This window comes from Physella acuta, unplaced genomic scaffold (genome assembly GCF_028476545.2).
Source record: "Physella acuta isolate Inbredline_101_S28 unplaced genomic scaffold, ASM2847654v3 ptg000491l, whole genome shotgun sequence".
Classification (NCBI taxonomy): domain Eukaryota; kingdom Metazoa; phylum Mollusca; class Gastropoda; family Physidae; genus Physella; species Physella acuta.
Window position 1 is genome coordinate 305,307 of NW_026732010.1, and position 19,194 is coordinate 324,500.

General features: G+C 37.4%; 1 protein-coding gene across 3 annotated transcripts; it reads right to left on the reverse strand.

The window, feature by feature from the left end:
* Positions 1 to 31: 31 nt before the first annotated feature.
* Positions 32 to 17,372, reverse strand: LOC131944418 (very-long-chain enoyl-CoA reductase). 3 transcript variants are annotated; one of them, XM_059305015.1, is made up of 12 exons: positions 17,289 to 17,372; positions 15,505 to 15,555; positions 12,446 to 12,497; positions 11,971 to 12,015; positions 10,861 to 10,964; positions 9,952 to 10,064; positions 9,516 to 9,621; positions 8,735 to 8,807; positions 6,330 to 6,373; positions 3,935 to 3,992; positions 2,152 to 2,286; positions 32 to 481 (listed from the first exon to the last, which is right to left on the reverse strand). In XM_059305015.1, the coding sequence occupies exons 1-12, from the start codon at positions 17,292 to 17,294 to the stop codon at positions 354 to 356; spliced, it is 915 nt and encodes a 304-aa protein (XP_059160998.1). In that variant the 5' UTR covers positions 17,295 to 17,372; the 3' UTR covers positions 32 to 353. The 3 variants fall into 3 exon arrangements, with proteins under 3 accessions (XP_059160998.1, XP_059160997.1, XP_059160999.1); XM_059305014.1 differs by lacking the exon at positions 17,289 to 17,372 and adding an exon at positions 16,071 to 16,124; XM_059305016.1 differs by lacking the exon at positions 17,289 to 17,372 and adding an exon at positions 15,703 to 15,834.
* Positions 17,373 to 19,194: the final 1,822 nt, after the last annotated feature.

The window sequence follows — 19,194 nt, forward strand, 5'->3', positions numbered from 1 at the left end:
TCTAAAAATCCAACAAACAACAATTGTGTAATCAAATATACAAATGATTTTTATTAATAAAAAGTAATACAAAATAAAATCTAATTGAAGCAAATCTGTTGATGAAAATGTTTGAGTGTGTTACCAGCATGTCCACTTATGGCTAGCCACAACACGTACTGCAAGTGTTACTGGCATGTCCACTTATGGCTAGCCACAACACCTACTGCAAGTGTTACCAGCTATTTTATTTAGTTAAAAAACAAATGATGCCTTCAAACAATGCTAAACAGTTCTTGAAACATTACAAATGAAGAATGAATTGATCTCATTCATCCACTGTCTTCCAAGTAATCCTAGCATGCACACAACTTCTACAAGAGGAATGGGATGATGGCACTGCGTAGACGTGGGTACTCTTTAAATTCTCTCAAGTAGTTTCTATGTTTCCCCTTGGCCCATACTGCCATTTGATAAAACCCTGCTAAACAAAACAGTCCAGCTGAAAAGGAAATTTGAAGCAGTTTTTGTAGTAAACAAATGCAACAAAAATTTGATACCTAAGAAAGCAGCTTTTGTAGCAAACGATTCAAAAATAAACTTTACTACCCATTTCATGAGACTAAGTGTGACTCAGTTTAAGAACACAGGGTAACCAGTTTCATCAGATGCTGGGTTAGGGTTCAAACAAATCTTACCTGGGTTAGGGTTCAAACAAATCTTACCTGGGTTAGGGTTCAAACTAATCTTACCTGGGTTAGCATTCAAACAAATCTTACCTGGGTTAGGGTTCAAACAAATCTTACCTGGGTTAGGGTTCAAACAAATCTTACCTGGGTTAGGGTTCAAACAAATCTTACCTGGGTTAGGGTTCAAACAAATCTTACCTGGGTTAGGGTTCAAACAAATCTTACCTGGGATAGGGTTCAAACAAATCTTACCTGGGTTAGGGTTCAAACAAATCTTACCTGGGTTAGGGTTCAAACAAATCTTACCTGGGTTAGGGTTCAAACAAATCTTACCTGGGTTAGGGTTCAAACAAATCTTACCTGGGTTAGGGTTCAAACAAATCTTACCTAACAGACATTGCATCAGATGCTGGGTTAGGGTTCAAACAAATCTTACCTGGGTTAGGGTTCAAACAAATCTTACATAACAGACATTGCATCAGATGCTGGGTTAGGGTTCAAACAAATCTTACCTGGGTTAGGGTTCAAACAAATCTTACCTGGGATAGGGTTCAAACAAATCTTACCAGGCAGACATTGTATCAGATGCTGGGTTGGGGTTCAAACAAATCTTACCTGGGTTTCGGTTCAAACAAATCTTACCTAACAGACATTGCATCAGATGCTGGGTTAGGGTTCAAACAAATCTTACCTGGGTTAGGGTTCAAACAAATCTTACATAACAGACATTGCATCAGATGCTGGGTTAGGGTTCAAACAAATCTTACATGGGTTAGGGTTCAAACAAAGCTTACCTGGGATAGGGTTCAAACAAATCTTACATGGGTTAGGGTTCAAACAAATCTTACCTGGGTTAGGGTTCAAACAAATCTTACCAGGCAGACATTGTATCAGATGCTGAGTTGGGGTTCAAACAAATCTTACATGGGTTTGGGTTCAAACAAATCTTACCTAACAGACATTGCATCAGATGCTGGGTTAGGGTTCAAACAAATCTTACATGGGTTTGGGTTCAAACAAAGCTTACCTGGCAGACATTGCATCAGATGCTGGGTTAGGGTTCAAACAAATCTTACATGGGTTTGGGTTCAAACAAATCTTACCAGGCAGACATTGTATCAGATGCTGGGTTAGGGTTCAAACAAAGCTTACCTGGGTTAGGGTTCAAACAAAGCTTACCAGGCAGACATTGCATCAGATGCTGGGTTAGGGTTCAAACAAATCTTACATGGGTTTGGGTTCAAACAAATCTTACCAGGCAGACATTGCATCAGATGCTGGGTTAGGGTTCAAACAAATCTTACATGGGTTAGGGTTCAAACAAATCTTACCAGGCAGACATTGTATCAGATGCTGGGTTAGGGTTCAAACAAATCTTACATGGGTTAGGGTTCAAACAAAGCTTACCAGGCAGACATTGCATCAGATGCTGGGTTAGGGTTCAAACAAATCTTACATGGGTTCGGGTTCAAACAAATCTTACCAGGCAGACATTGAGTCATGACAGTAAAACCCAGCCAGGCCATCACCTCATACGTATAATTAGGACAGGAAACCAACTTGAACAGCCAAGTGAATGGATTTAAGCCTGGGTAGGGGATTTTTCTTTCCTTTGATCCTGCAATAAAAAATGTTGTATTGTTGTAGGGTAGTTGTGCATGATGGTTATTTGACTAATGTTGATATCAGCAACAATGTTTGTGCATGATGGTTATTTGACTAATGTTGATATCAGCAACAATGTTTGTGCAGTGATGGTTGTTTGAGTAACTAGCCATGGGTACCCGTTTCAAATGAATTATAGACCTAAATATTTACTATCTCATATACAAAGTATAGAGGAAGCACTGTAATCGAGCAAAAAAAAAAAAAAAAAACAACTCCCTGAGTCCGCATGTCTGTGTGTGTGTATGTGTCTGTGAACATGATAATTTGAGTACCGTTACAGCTAGGTTGATGAAATTTCAAATATATATATTATATCAAATTAGTAGTTCTGTATCAACTTTTCAGCGATTTCAGGTAACCAGAAGTGGAACTTATTCTACTTTCAATTTTTCAAAACCGTATAACTTGAGTACTGTTCCAGATAGATAAATGAAATTTCACATGTAAGTAAAAGATCTAATCCTCTGCCTTCTCTGAAATTTTGTCTAATTTCCGTTGACAGGAAGTAGTAATTTACCCTATTTCCGATTTCTCAAAAAAAAAAAGCATGCGAATTTATAATGTACTAATAATATTCTACATTATTATACACATATTATTTGGCGTTCACTTGGTGCGTAATTCTTTTTTCTAGGAGATTCTATTCTATTTTTAAAAGTTTAAGTAATTAAAAATGGATTAAAAGTCATGTCTATATCCCTAGTTGGCATCCCTCGTACTGTTATATGAAAATATTCGAGAAAATTTATGGGAGATCACTCCCGGTTTATTTTACTGTTATACTTATTAGGAAAAAATAATTTATGAAATAGTTATTGGCCAAAACGCTATACGCTTTACTGTATGTTAAACGATAAAAGTGACAAAGGAAAGATATAAATAAATAGCTAAAAATCTGACAAATTTAAAATAAAATAGGCTACAAATACCTATTGGAAAATTAAAACTAAAATATATATACTATTAGTCAACACAACACCATATTAAAGGCACACACTGATTAAGAGACTTAAATGATTCCGTTAAAAACCCGTCTGTTCAATGGTCATTAATTTTTTTTAAAAAGTAATTTGTATTAGTTTTACTGAGAAAATTGTATACATTTCATGTATAAGTATATTTATAGAATCTAGATCTAAATCAAATTAGAATGAAATAGTTCATTTCTTCATATTCTAAAATTGCTCTTCCCATAGTTGAAATGTGGCATGTGACGTCATTGTTTATTGCATTCCTGTCACAACCATAAACACTTTTCCGATTGCATAATTAAAAATAAGTTTGTACGTTAGAATATTGCTTTATTTTTATTTTCTTTTTTAAAATAAAATTTAGTTTATACATTTAAAACATCCAACATATTTTCAACAAAATTCTGTATCTTAAGTTCTCCATATATCATTGAAGATACTGTTCTTTTTCGCTAGGGACATGCGGACAAAGAGAGAGAAGGAGAGACGTGCACACATGGGCTTTTATATATTAGGATGTTGTAGAAACATGCTGATAAACAACTGGGTTGGTTGTTGTACAGTTCAAAAGTACTTGGAGTTGACTAGACAATTGACCACTAACTTGACCAACCACTAACAACATACCTGCTGGCCTTAGGTTTCTGAGTGCTACATGAATGGAGAAATTTCCAAGTTCAGCCAACTGAGGAAAGAATAAATTGTAGACCATTTTTAAAATATCAAATTTAAAATGTATACAACATTAAACAACTCAGGTTATCATTTTTTAAACTTTCAGTAACATATTTTTGTCCATGACTTTTCACATTTTTTGTTTTCAAAAATAAATGGGACCAAATGAATGAAATTTGATTTTTTTTTTTTAAAATTCGCATAATTTAAGAAATAATCATGCTTGTATAAAGATATTTTACTGATTATAAAAATATTTTCTACAAATGATGCTTGCAATCTCAAAGGCAAAATATGTTGTAAAAATCCTAGCCAACATTCCCCACGCTACCCAGGGGTCAGAGGAAGTGCACAGAGCAAACCAATTACCCCCACCCATTGTAAGTAACTTACTAGTAATAAAAACACTAGTTCAGGAAATAAAACCACTCAGCCAAGAAACTAAAGTTTTAAGCCACTTGGCCAGGAAACAAAAGTTTTAAGCCACTTGGCCAGGAAACAAAAGTTTTAAGCCACTTGGCCAGGAAACAAAAGTTTTAAGCCACTTGGCCAGGAAACAAAAGTTTTAAGCCACTTGGCCAGGAAACCTACAGATTTAAACCACTGGGCAAGGAAACAAAAGTTAACACAAATATTCCTTTGATCTTCAAAGTAAACAAGCCTGTCATATTAACCTTTATTTTTTCACTGACTTCAGTTTTAGGGCTAGGGCTTTAACAAAGACTTGGTTGGATATTTCATTTTTTTAAGCAGCACTAAATAGATACATGCTAGCTGTCCCGGCCAGGCCCTGCATTGGCATCTGTGAAAAACCTATCTGTAAAGGAATATGACTTGTGTGTTTACTAAGCAGCATATATTGGCATTTCCGGGGTTTAGGAAATATATTACTTTTCATATTAACCCTAACCACAACCAAAAAATAAACGCAAACACAAATGAAAACACAAATCCAAACATTAACACAAAACAAACCTAAACCCAACAACAAATGCAAACCCAAAAACAAACACAAACACATAAGCAAACGAAAAAAAAAAAAAAAAATTAAACACAAAAGCAAACAGTAATGCAAACACAAACATAATTAGAAACGCAAACAAAAACACAAAACAAACCTAAGCGCAAACAATAACGCAGAACAAACTTTAATTCAAGCATAAAAGCATAGTGCTCGGAGTATAGCCCGGGGCGCTAGAGGAGCTACCAGATTCAACTTAGTAAATGACTATAATACCGAATCTTAGCCATAGTCTATCGCACTGTTTGAAACAAACATAGTTGCCATGGGGCTCATGTGAAGGCATGGGGCGCAAAATTTAAACCTTGTCGGGGCAGACATCCCTGATTCAATTTAGTGAATGACTAAAATACCCCCAGCTTGCCACAAACCAAAATATAGAAGTAAACATAGAGGACATTTAGGAGCAGCTTTGTAACTGTTATTGATTAATAATAATTAGTAAACAATACGTTCAGTGTATAAAATGAAGGCAGTATTTAAAATATCCGTGTTTTGCCTACCACATTGAACTTCATCAATCCATGCTAATTATATCTTTTTTTCCCAACACTAAAACAAACTAATAAATAGAATTTTTAAAATATACAATCCATATTAGTTTTCTTTTCATCATTTATTTAGATAATAAACCCTTTAAGCCCATAATTATTTTCATGTTTTACCAGAAATTTTTTTTTTTCATTACCCCTGCGGCTAAACGACCCATGTCTTTTCACCTGTTTTAAACCCCACACATTATTGATAAAAATTAATCGTAATTGAATGCCCTACACACTGATATAAATTTTAAGTAATTATTTATTTACTGAAGAAAGATAATTACTTAGTTTTAAAGAAGAAACAATAAAGAAAATTAATGATAAGAATTACTTTTCATGATTTCTTATTCATAGAAAATGAAAGTACGTCCATTTTTCTACAAATATCATGGATCGGATTAGTCTTAGTATAAATACTTCAACATTGGTTAATTTTATAATGCGGCGACCTAATCTTGGATTCTAAGAAAAACAACTAATTAAATAGAGAAAATTTTATCAGACGCTGGGAGCGTTATAACGGTATGGCAGGCCGGCCTGTTGATGGCTGGGAGCATCATTACGGTCTTAAAAGAGTTAAGAATATTACACAATGACTATCAAGTCGAGTTTTTTACTATATGCATGTCTTTTAAGGGTCCGCCACCTACACAGCCACAGAGTCTATTTCAACATTATATATTAGATATAAAGTAATATCTTAAAATAAGTTACTCCCAAAAATTATAATAAATCACCAAAGTAATTTCCAATAAAAAAATAACACAACAATGAAGTAACTTACAATAAAACAGCCTAATCCCAGCTTGATTTGCAGCTCACCATAACCTTGAAAATTTACAAAATCTTATTATGCAAGACGGGCTACACTTTGGCATATATGAAAAAAATGCATCAAAAACATTTTAATAACAAGCTTTTAGGCATTAATGCATTAAATAAACCTGGAGTGATCTCCCCTAAACTTTCTTGAATATTCTTAGATGATACAACAGGGGATTTTTAATCCAATTTAAATACTTAAGCTTTTTAAAATAGAATAAAATCTCGTAGAAAAAGAATTTCACACCAAGTGAACGCCAAATAAAATAAAATGTGCATAGTAGTGCGAAAGATTATTAGTACTTTATAAATTTACTTGCGTTTTTGAGAAATCGGAAATAGCAAAAATTACTACTTCCGGTCAATAGAAATTACTCAAAATTTGATAGGAGACAGAATTAGATCTTTTACTTACGTGTGAAATTTCATTTATCTCTCTGAAATAGTACTCAAGTTATACGGTTTTGAAAAATTCAAAGTAGAAAAAGTTCCACTTCCGGTTATCGGAAATCTCCCAAAAGTTGATACGGATCTACGATTGTTATAATACTTATATATGAAATTTCATCAACCTAGCTGTAACGGTACTCAAGTATCGTGTTTACAGACACACACACACAAGATTGCAAAACTATGTTTTTCCGGCTCAGGGAGGTGTAAAACGTCGAGATGTGCAAAAATCTCGATTTTTTTTTTCCCATGATTACAAGACTTTCTCTATACTTCGTATATACGAGAAAGTAAAAAGGGGAAAATTAAAGATCTTTAAATATGAACTTTTGAAATTTTTAATACAAATAACAATTATTGCGCGCAAAATGAACATGAAAAATGTGCATATAATAGCATGATAAATAGTATTTTGAATAGGAAATTTTAATAAATTCATAGAAAATTAATTAGGCATCCAATAAAGTCAAATTTGATGTCAGATTGCATTGTCATCAGGTGTGACCCACATGCTAAGTTTGAAATGAATCGTTCAGTTAGCAGTGATCAAAATTTCGCTAGGCAGTTTTGATCTATGACGGAAAACAGTGACAGGCAGAGGAAGCTATTTAATAAAAGCTTGTAAAAATAATTAGCACCTAATTTTTAAAATTCACATGACCACATTATTCATCAATTCACATGACCACAGTAGCACATTATTCATCAATTCACATGACCAAAGTAGCATATTATTCATCAATTCACATGACCACAGTAGCACATTATTCATCAATTCACATGACCACAGTAGCACATTATTCATCAATTCACATGACCAAAGTAGCATATTATTCATCAATTCACATGACCACAGTAGCACATTATTCATCAATTCACATGACCACAGTAGCACATTATTCATTAATTCACATGACCACAGTAGCACATTATTCATCAATTCACATGACCACAGTAGCACATTATTCATCAATTCACATGACCAAAGTAGCATATTATTCATCAATTCACATGACCACAGTAGCACATTATTCATCAATTCACATGACCACAGTAGCACATTATTCATCAATTCACATGACCAAAGTAGCATATTATTCATCAATTCACATGACCACAGTAGCACATTATTCATCAATTCACATGACCACAGTAGCACATTATTCATTAATTCACATGACCACAGTAGCACATTATTCATCAATTCACATGACCACAGTAGCACATTATTCATCAATTCACATGACCACAGTAGCACATTATTCATTAATTCACATGACCACAGTAGCACATTATTCATCAATTCACATGACCACAGTAGCACATTATTCATCAATTCACATGACCACAGTAGCACATTTCTCATCAATTCACATGACCACAGTAGCACATTATTCATTAATTCACATGACCACAGTAGCACATTATTCATCAATTCACATGACCACAGTAGCACATTATTCATCAATTCACATGACCACAGTAGCACATTATTCATCAATTCACATGACCACAGTAGCACATTATTCATCAATTCACATGACCACAGTAGCACATTATTCATCAATTCACATGACCAAAGTAGCATATTATTCATCAATTCACATGACCACAGTAGCATATTATTCATCAATTCACATGACCACAGTAGCACATTATTCATCAATTCACATGACCACAGTAGCACATTTCTCATCAATTCACATGACCACAGTAGCACATTTCTCATCAATTCACATGACCACAGTAGCACATTATTCATTAATTCACATGACCACAGTAGCACATTATTCATCAATTCACATGACCACAGTAGCACATTATTCATCAATTCACATGACCACAGTAGCACATTATTCATCAATTCACATGACCACAGTAGCACATTTCTCAACCATTCCCCAGCATGTGACTCACCTGGAGGTGTGTACAAAGGATGATTCACAAAGTAAGCAACAAATGCAGCAAAGCCCCAATAGTAAATGGAGTTCTGTAGGATAAAAAAATGGTATGACTGTAAACATTAACACACAAAATAAAGCGGGAGTGATCTCCCCTAACTTTTGCAACTATTTTTAAATAAAACTACAGGGGATGGCAACTCAAGATGTAGACATGATTTTAACATTTTTTAACTTTTTAAAAATAGAGTAGAGTCTCATTGAAAAAATAATTGCGCACCAAGTGAACAGCAATCAATGTGTGTATAATAGTGCAGAATATTAGTACTTTATAAATTCATATGCGTTTTTTGAGATATGGGAGTACTACTTCTGGTCAACAGAAATTACTTAAAAGAAGGCAGAGAATTAGAATTTTACTTGAAATTTAGTTTATTTATCTGAAACTGTACTCAAGTTAAAGGCTTTTGAAAACACTAAAAGTAGAATAAGCTCCACCTATGGTCATAAAAACTCGCTGAAAAGTTGATACAGAACAACACATTTGATATAATACTTATATATGAAATATCACCAACCTTGCTGTAACGGTACTCAAATTATCGTGTTCACAGACATACACTGACAAAATTGTAAAACTAAGTTTTTCCGACTCAAGGAGGTGTAAAATATAAAGATTTATGAAAATCCCAATTTCGATTTTTTGCATGATTGCAATACTTCCTTTATACCTCGTATACGAGAAAGTAAAAAGATGAGAACATTTTTTTAAAATCTGGAACCCTGATGAGACAAACCTTAAAAATATTAAATATAGGCATGGTGGAATGTGAAAATCTGTGCACAAATAAGGTCTCCAGCAAACGTTTAGCATAATGGAATGTCCAGCATCCTGCTGCAATGCTGAAAATTTAAATGTCATTATAGTGAGAAGTGTAGTTTCACATATCTGTATGCAATTACATACTTCTAATTAAATTTATGTATTCTTAACAAACAACTTATCCTAAGGTAATTTATTTAATCCACTACTAGTTAATCTAGTTAAAACAACCCAATTCTAATTAATTTAGTTAAGTAAATCAACTTTTAATTAATATAATTGTAAAAAAGAAACAAACTTCTGATTAAAGTATTGATTAAAAAAAACAGACAATGGTAGCAAAAACATGTGTAACAATGACTACATGACCAATTATCCTAAGCATAAAATAAAGAGTGAAAACATATTACTTGACAACTTGACTGTATGTTTTGGTAGCTTCCCCAGCACCATATATGATAGCTGGTCTAGAATAGAATATGAGGTAGATGACAAGTGGCCCAGCATATTCTGTTAGAAACACCTGGAAGAAAAAGCATGTTCTAAAATACAACAGCAAAATCAATTTTAGCAATGCTGAATTAAGAATATTTGATTTGAGTGCATAGACTATCAACTTATTTTCTACTACTGTGACATACTCCCCTCACTACCAATGCCACTTGATGTGACCGCCATTACCTATTGTGTTTCTATCGCATTATTATGCTTCTAAGCTATTTAAGCTTAACTTAATATAGTACAAGAGTTCACGAGATTTTCCCCCCAAACAAAAAAATCCAAGAAGTATCTAGCATTTTTAAAAATTATTTTATATTAAGTTTACTAAGTTGAGTTTCGTACAAAAGTTTACACTCGTTGTAGCGTAAATGGTCGCTTCTGCATTATGGTACTTTTCAATTAGTTTTAAAGAACCAGATTGTTAAAAAGATTCTTTATTATGTTAGATATTTAAGCTATTAAAATTAGCAAACAGAATCTGTTGTAAAATAGTAATATTTTAAATATTAGAGATGATACTGAGACTCTCCGTGGCAGCCTCAGACCACATGGTTGCATCACAAAATTCACACTAAACAATAAATACTAATAGAAAAACATGTTAAATTACAAAATTTTCTTTGAGATAACACATTGCTTTATCTTAAATAATTAAACAAAGAAAATTTGTTGGGGGTCACCTCCCTTAGCTCAGGGACTGGGGAAGGGTTTTGAGATAGGCTTTAGTAGCAAATGAGTTAAAATATTCAGTTGAAAGAAAATAAAAATACTAATGTCAAATGATTGTTTTATAGAAGTAAACTAGAAAGTAAACTAACTGTTGTCCAGCCCACTTGTGGTCCCAAATCTTTAAAATACAGCTTGCCATTGGTGCTAATGTTTAGACTTTCTAGCGTGTCCCCATCTTTCAGCATTTTCCCACCTGAAACACAAAGATGTATGACTACACTGTGGACTAGTCACTGACAGCAAGACATAGATGTATGAATACACTAGTCAGTGACATCAAGACATAGATGTATGAATACACTGTGGACAAGTCACTGACAGCAAGACATAGATGTATGAATACACTGTGGACAAGTCACTGACAGCAAGACATAGATGTATGAATACACTAGTCAGTGACAGCAAGACATAGATGTATGACTACACTGTGGACTAGTCACTGACAGCAAGACATAGATGTATGAATGGACTAGTCACTGACAGCAAGACATAGATGTATGACTTTACTAGTCACTGACAGCAAGACATAGATGTATGACTACACTGTGGACTAGTCACTGACAGCAAGACACAGATGTATGACTACACTGTGGACTAGTCACTGACAGCAAGACATAGATGTATGAATACACTGTGGACTAGTCACTGACAGCAAGACATAGATGTATGAATACACTGTGGGCTAGTCAGTGACAGCAAGACATAAATGTATGAATGGACTAGTCAGTGACAGCAAGACATAGATGTATGAATGGACTAGTCAGTGACAGCAAGACATAGATGTATGACTTTACTAGTCAGTGACAGCAAGACATAGATGTATGAATGGACTAGTCAGTGACAGCAACACATAGATGTGTGACTTTACTAGTCAGTGACAGCAAGACATAGATGTATGAATGGACTAGTCAGTGACAGCAAGACATAGATGTATGAATGGACTAGTCAGTGACAGCAACACATAGATGTGTGACTTTACTAGTCAGTGACAGCAAGACATAGATGTATGAATGGACTAGTCAGTGACAGCAAGACATAGATGTATGAATGGACTAGTCAGTGACACTCAGCAACACATAGATGTATGAATGGACTAGTCAGTGACACTCAGCAACACATAGATGTATGAATGGACTAGTCAGTGACAGCAACACATAGATGTATGAATGATAGGGCAGGCAAACAGCAGGCATACTTACGAGGATCCAACTTGTATGCTTGTCTGTCAGCATAATATTTGGGATCTGAAAGCAGCAGAAAAATAGTTCAGGTACAAGACAATATGATTGGGCAGATAGCCTTTATACCTCTTTGTCTTGAGTTGATGTGATCAGACTTTGTTTAATAAATGGGTAGGTGGTTATTTATAATATAGGGTGTGTGTGGGTGTGCTGGTTGTTTGTAGGGGTTATTTGAAAAAATGGGAGAGTGGTCTTTCAATCCAAAATGTGAGATAAACAGTTGGGTAGTTGTTAATCTTGTATGGAAAACAAGAGTTGAGTATTTGTTAATCTTGTATGGAAATCAAGAGTTGGGTAGTTGTTAATCTTGTACGGATCTTTGAGGTGGGTAAAAAAGCTCCAATTTGTGTGTGAGTCACCCCTAGGCAGAGATGGGCTTACAAAACAACTTTAAAGTAAATGACTTGGTTGATGTAAAAATAGAAATACTCACTGCATTTGGAATATTCCCGCTTGATGTCAGATATTGTGCTCTTTGGAGACAGCTGTGAACAAACCGTTTTAAGTTAAGCAACTGGCAAGTGTGACGGCCACTGCCACAGACAGGTGTGACACCAACTGCCACAGACAGGTGTGACACCGACTGCCAGTCAGGTGTGACACAGACTGCCAGTCAGGTGTGACACCAACTGCCACAGACAGGTGTGACACCAACTGGCAGTCAGGTGTGACACCAACTGGCAGTCAGGTGTGACACCAACTGCCAGTCAGGTGTGACACCAACTGGCAGTCAGGTGTGACACCAACTGCCAGTCAGGTGTGACACCAACTGCCAGTCAGGTGTGACACCAACTGGCAGTCAGGTTTGACACCAACTGCCAGTCAGGTGTGACACCAACTGGCAGTCAGGTGTGACACAGACTGCCACAGACAGGTGTGACACCGACTGCCAGTCAGGTGTGACACCAACTGGCAAGTGTGACGGCCACTGCCACAGACAGGTGTGACACCAACTGGCAGTCAGGTTTGACACCAACTGCCAGTCAGGTGTGACACCAACTGGCAGTCTGGTGTGACACCAACTGGCAGTCAGGTGTGACACCAACTGGCAGTCAGGTGTGACACCAACTGGCAGTCAGGTGTGACCCAACTGGCAGTCAGGTGTGACACAGACTGCCAGTCAGGTGTGACCCAACTGCCACAGACAGGTGTAACGGCCACTGGCAAGTGTGACGGCCACTGGCACAGTCAGGTGTGACACCAACTGGCAGTCAGGTGTGACACCAACTGGCAGTCAGGTGTGACCCAACTGGCAGTCAGGTGTGACACAGACTGCCAGTCAGGTGTGACCCAACTGCCACAGACAGGTGTAACGGCCACTGGCAAGTGTGACGGCCACTGGCACAGTCAGGTGTGACACAGACTGCCAGTCAGGTGTGACACCAACTGGCAGTCAGGTGTGACACCAACTGCCAGTCAGGTGTCACACCAACTGCCACAGACAGGTGTGACACCAACTGCCAGTCAGGTGTGACACAGACTGCCAGTCAGGTGTGACACCAACTGGCAGTCAGGTGTGACACCAACTGCCAGTCAGGTGTGACACCAACTGCCACAGACAGGTGTGACACAGACTGCCAGTCAGGTGTGACCCAACTGCCACAGACAGGTGTGACACAGACTGCCAGTCAGGTGTGACCCAACTGCCACAGACAGGTGTGACACAGACTGCCAGTCAGGTTTGACACCAACTGCCAGACAGGTGTGACACCAACTGGCAGTCAGGTGTGACACCAACTGCCAGTCAGGTGTGACACCGACTGCCACAGACAGGTGTGACACAGACTGCCAGTCAGGTGTGACACAGACTGCCACAGACAGGTGTGACACAGACTGCCAGTCAGGTGTGACACCAACTGCCACAGACAGGTGTGACACCAACTGCCACAGACAGGTGTGACACCGACTGCCAGTCAGGTGTGACCCAACTGCCACAGACAGGTGTGACACCAACTGCCACAGACAGGTGTGACACCAACTGCCACAGACAGGTGTGACACCGACTGCCAGTCAGGTGTGACCCAACTGCCACAGACAGGTGTGACACCAACTGCCACAGACAGGTGTGACACCAACTGCCACAGACAGGTGTGACACCGACTGCCAGTCAGGTGTGACCCAACTGCCACAGACAGGTGTGACACCAACTGCCACAGACAGGTGTGACACCAACTGCCACAGACAGGTGTGACACAGACTGCCAGTCAGGTGTGACACCGACTAACACAGACAGGTGTGACACCAACTGCCAGTCAGGTGTGACACCAACTGCCACAGACAGGTGTGACACAGACTGCCAGTCAGGTGTGACACCAACTGCCACAGACAGGTGTGACACAGACTGCCAGTCAGGTGTGACACCAACTGCCACAGTCAGGTGTGACACAGACTGCCAGTCAGGTGTGACACAGACTGCCACAGACAGGTGTGACACAGACTGCCACAGTCAGGTGTGACACAGACTGCCAGTCAGGTGTGACACCAACTGCCACAGTCAGGTGTGACACCAACTGCCAGTCAGGTGTGACACAGACTGCCAGTCAGGTGTGACACAGACTGCCACAGACAGGTGTGACACAGACTGCCACAGACAGGTGTGACACAGACTGCCAGTCAGGTGTGACACAGACTGCCACAGACAGGTGTGACACAGACTGCCACAGACAGGTGTGACACCAACTGCCACAGACAGGTGTGACACCAACTGCCACAGACAGGTGTGACACAGACTGCCAGTCAGGTGTGACACCGACTGCCAGTCAGGTGTGACACAGACTGCCACAGACAGGTGTGACACAGACTGCCACAGACAGGTGTGACACAGACTGCCACAGACAGGTGTGACACAGACTGTCAGTCAGGTGTGACACAGACTGCCACAGACAGGTGTGACACAGACTGCCACAGACAGGTGTGACACCGACTGCCAGTCAGGTGTGACACAGACTGCCACAGACAGGTGTGACACAGACTGCCACAGACAGGTGTGACACCAACTAATACTTCATTTACGCTAAATTGAAACAGTAGAGGAAATGTTTAACAGTTTGACTGTTAATTAACTGATCAGTGTGTTAAGAGGTAAATGGTCAAAGAACTGGGAAGGCACACTCCTTTAAGTACTGTGACACCATCCTATCTGAGGTAGCTAAACAAAAAATACTCACAGGCATTGTCCAAAAGACCTCAGCAATTAACAAGCTAAGGAACCTTTGGTGTGACAGAAAGACTTATATTGACACTAAAGTCCTTATGCAGTCACTGGTCATGTCTATCTTCTTACATGGGTGCAAAGCATTGATACTCAATGCAGATGTCCAAAGACAAATCAAGTTCTTAGAAATGAGATCTGTTTTTTATGGGGACATATTAAATGTACATTTAATGATGCCTATGAACCCCAAATAGATATACTACATATAAGGCCCGTCTGTCACAAAATAAGCCTTAAAATTAAATTTCTGTTTAATGCCAAAGCCAAAAAGAACTTACTCCTCCAATAGTAGCTAAGGAATTTCCAGACTTGATGTGAACAACATTGACCTGGGGAAGAGTCAGATATTGAAATTAACTTGAAATTAGTTACATGCATGCCTAATTCTAATAGTAACAATTTAAACTTACACAGCTTACGCTAAGCCTTCAGTAAGGCTAATTTTAATAAGTTTTATGGTGAGAAAAAGGTAAAACCTTTGTTAAGCGTCGGAATGGTATAGCAGTAAAAACAGTAAAACAATGGCAAAGTCAGTCACACAGTTCCGGAATCCACAGGAAGTACTGTAAACCATACTTTATTTGGTGCCAACTTTTATTTATTATATAGAACGTTTAAAATTTGGATAGATTGATTGCATGTTATTGTTAAATACTGCTTTACTAATAATTTTGTATAGCTAATTATTTTTAAGTTGTTTCTGCTAAAGATTTCTGCTACTTAACATTGTTCTAGTTCTAGTAATTTTTACAATTTTCGTAATCATTTTAACTATACCTAGCCTAGCACTGCAGCTAGCTAGATCTAGATCTATATTCTAGTAAATCTCGCACTACAATCTTACCAAAAAAAAGGCTGCTAAAGTAAATAAGCTTAATTGCATCTGATGAAAACATCACTAGTAGTAGTCACTAGTCTTTATTTATTAGGCCTACTAAAAAGTTTTAATACAATTGTTTAAAAACAAGTACTTACATGAAACAAGGAAACATTTTTGTATTTTTCAAAACATAAATCCTCAAAATGTTAAATAATTATTAAAATTTAAGGAGTCACCTGTTTTTCACATTACTAAACTATAAATATTACGAAGTGACTACTCGGAAGAAGATTTTTCTTCCCAATGTCTCCACTTAGTCTTAGTCGGCAAAAGATAGCTCTGGGCATGCGCAGTGACCTATGGCTAGTATTGGCTAGGGTTAGGGCTAGAATTAGGGTAAGGATTAGGGCTAGGGTTAGGATTAGGGTTGGTGTTAGGGTTCTGCGGTTGTAAAAACACGCATGCGCAGTACCATAGAAAACATCGCCGCAATGGCAAGTCGTAGTTTCTCTCCATTGTGCATTCGTATCTTATTCGGCTAGCATCGGCCTTAATATTATTGATATTAGATCTAGACTACTCTACTAAGTTACTAGATTTCTAGATCTAGATCTAGATTCTAACTCTCTTCTCTAGATCTAGAGATTCTAGAGTCCTCCTTGCTTCTAGCTAGATTCTCTAGAATCTAGAATCTCTAGCGTAGCCTGAGTGAGTAGCTAGTAGATCTAGATGTACTAATCTTTATCTAGCTTAGAGTAATACTAATAGTACTAGTGTAACTAGAGTAACTAGAGTCTGAGACTCTAGTAGATCTAGATTCTAGAATCTAGATCTAGTCATCTAGTGTCTAGATCTAGTAGCTAGCCAGCTAGCTACTAGATTCTAGATGTAGAATTGTAGATCTAGATCTAGTTATAAACTATAGGCCTAATATAGATCTACTTAATAGTATTATAAATTTTTTAAATTATTAGTATAGTTAGTAGTAGATCTAGTCTAGATCTAGATCTAGAATCTAGTAGCTAGCAGCTTGACTTTTCGCTTTACGTTTTTAACTTTTTTAGCATTACCATTAGGTTAGGGCACCGTTAGGGTTGGGGATAGGGTTAACATTGATATTAGCTGCCGCAGACGTGTGTATTTTAGTTACCTAACACACTTTTTAAGAAGATTCTATTATCGGATACTGGGAATTTAAAAAATCCCCCTCGATTTAAGAAACTACAAACAAGTCAAACCTACCTCCATTTTGAAGCTTCTGAAGCCGGCCTTCTGCCACTTACGTAGCTATACAGCACTATCTATACTTATAATCCTGAGGATCCGATACTTGTGAAATGTTATTTTTGTAGCAACTACAAATGGACATAATTATGATGTGAAATATTGAGCCATTTGATAGGTATACATATGTTTAAGCTATATTTTTTTAAAAATATAAATTGATATACCTTTATACAACAGAGAATAATATCAATAATTTTAATAATTTTCTATTCATTTTCATGGAATAGTAAGTATCGATACCTTAGTATCACTCCCATCTAAGCAACGAATATTATGTTATATGAATATATTTAGAACTATTAATATATTCATGAGTTATTTTAATCAAACAGCTAGCAGGCTTAGCTTACTACATACATACATATTAAGAAATTTACATCTGTTGCAAATCCAACTCGTATTTTTGTTTTGGTGTTACAAAAGTTTTCGATGTTTAAAACTGTATTTTTGAAAATGATTAAAATCATTCGAGGTTCAAGGTTCAACAAATGGGCATAATTTAAATTATTTTAAATGTAGGTAGTCATACTACTACTACAAATACGTAAATCTAGATTAAGACACTTTTAGACATCTAGTAGACTTCTAGATCTAGATCTAGTAATAAACTTACGTATTCAGATATGTTATCTTTCTTTTTTTTTTTAAATCTAATTAAATCTAGATCTAGGGATCGTCCATAAATGACGTTACTTTCCAGTGTGACGATGGAGTTGGGGCGGGGGGCGGTAGATAGCGTGTTTTTTTTTTTTTTTTTTTCATTTTGAAAAATAATATTAGAAACTGAAAAGTAATTGAAATTGTTTCGCGTTTAAAAAATCGTGTTTAAAAAAAGCAAAAACTTTAATTTTGGTTGGCTGAAGTGTGTTGCTACAAGGATTGGGTGGCTTTAAAAAGTTAGAGCATAAATTATGAATGACCGCTCAAGGCAGTAATATTAATAGATGCAAGTGAAACGAAAACGATTAGTCTAATAAGAACCTACTAAACTTAAAAAAAGTAAAGTACCGTTTCGAACTCGACGATCCATGGGGCAGGCAAAATGTTTCAGTGACCCCCCCCCCCCCCCGCAAAAGAAGTTTCGGGCCACACGGTGGCGTAGCGAGGTTGGGTGTCACCCGGTGCGGCACTTAATAGTGTCACTCCCCAGAGGCGTAGCGACCCTTCCCGGGGACAAACTTTCAATTTTCCAGATGCACCCCCCTCAAACTTTCGATTTGCACCCCCCCCCCCCTCAAACTTTCGATTTGCACACCCCCTCCCCTCAAACTTTCGATTTGCACCCCCCCCCTTCAAATTTTTCTCTATATATTTTGCAATTTTTTTGCCTTGGTGTCACCCCCCTAAATGGTGTCACCTGGTGCGGTCCGCACCCCCAGCACCCCCCTCGCTACGCCTCTGGGGCCGCATACACACAAATATATAATATATAATTCAATTTGAAAAATCATTGTATTTGTAGTCAATTATTCAATTTGGTGTAACCCCATCCTACTACAGACGTGGATTGACGTGAAAGTTATTACAATTCTCAACAAAACCTATTCCTATGACACATTTTGCAACGTTTAGTTGGTGTCATCCCCCTACCCCTACTATGCACAGATAGTACTAACGATGTTGATCTATAGTCAGTTATAAATACAGCTGGATGTATAATTGTTTTCTCTATCGTTAGCAGGTTTATGTCATAGTGTCACCACCCCCCCCCCCTCCCCCAACCCTTTTCGGGATTTGTCAATTTTGCTCTTAATTTAAAAGACTTTTGAACTCTTATTAATCATTTATTTGACTAGAATGATCATTTTATTCTAAAAATATTTTGCTATTTTTGCCTTGGTGTCACCCCCCCCCCCTAAAT

Coding starts and splice junctions, on each gene's coding strand:
- LOC131944418 (XM_059305014.1), bottom strand. CDS start 16,109: ATGCAATTAAGCTTATTTACTTTAGCAGCCTTTTTTTTG. Junction 10,965..11,970: donor AGCATACAAGTTGGATCCTC/GTAAGTATGCCT, acceptor TTTGTGTTTCAG/GTGGGAAAATGCTGAAAGAT. Junction 482..2,151: donor CATGACTCAATGTCTGCCTG/GTAAGATTTGTT, acceptor TTTCCTTTTCAG/CTGGACTGTTTTGTTTAGCA.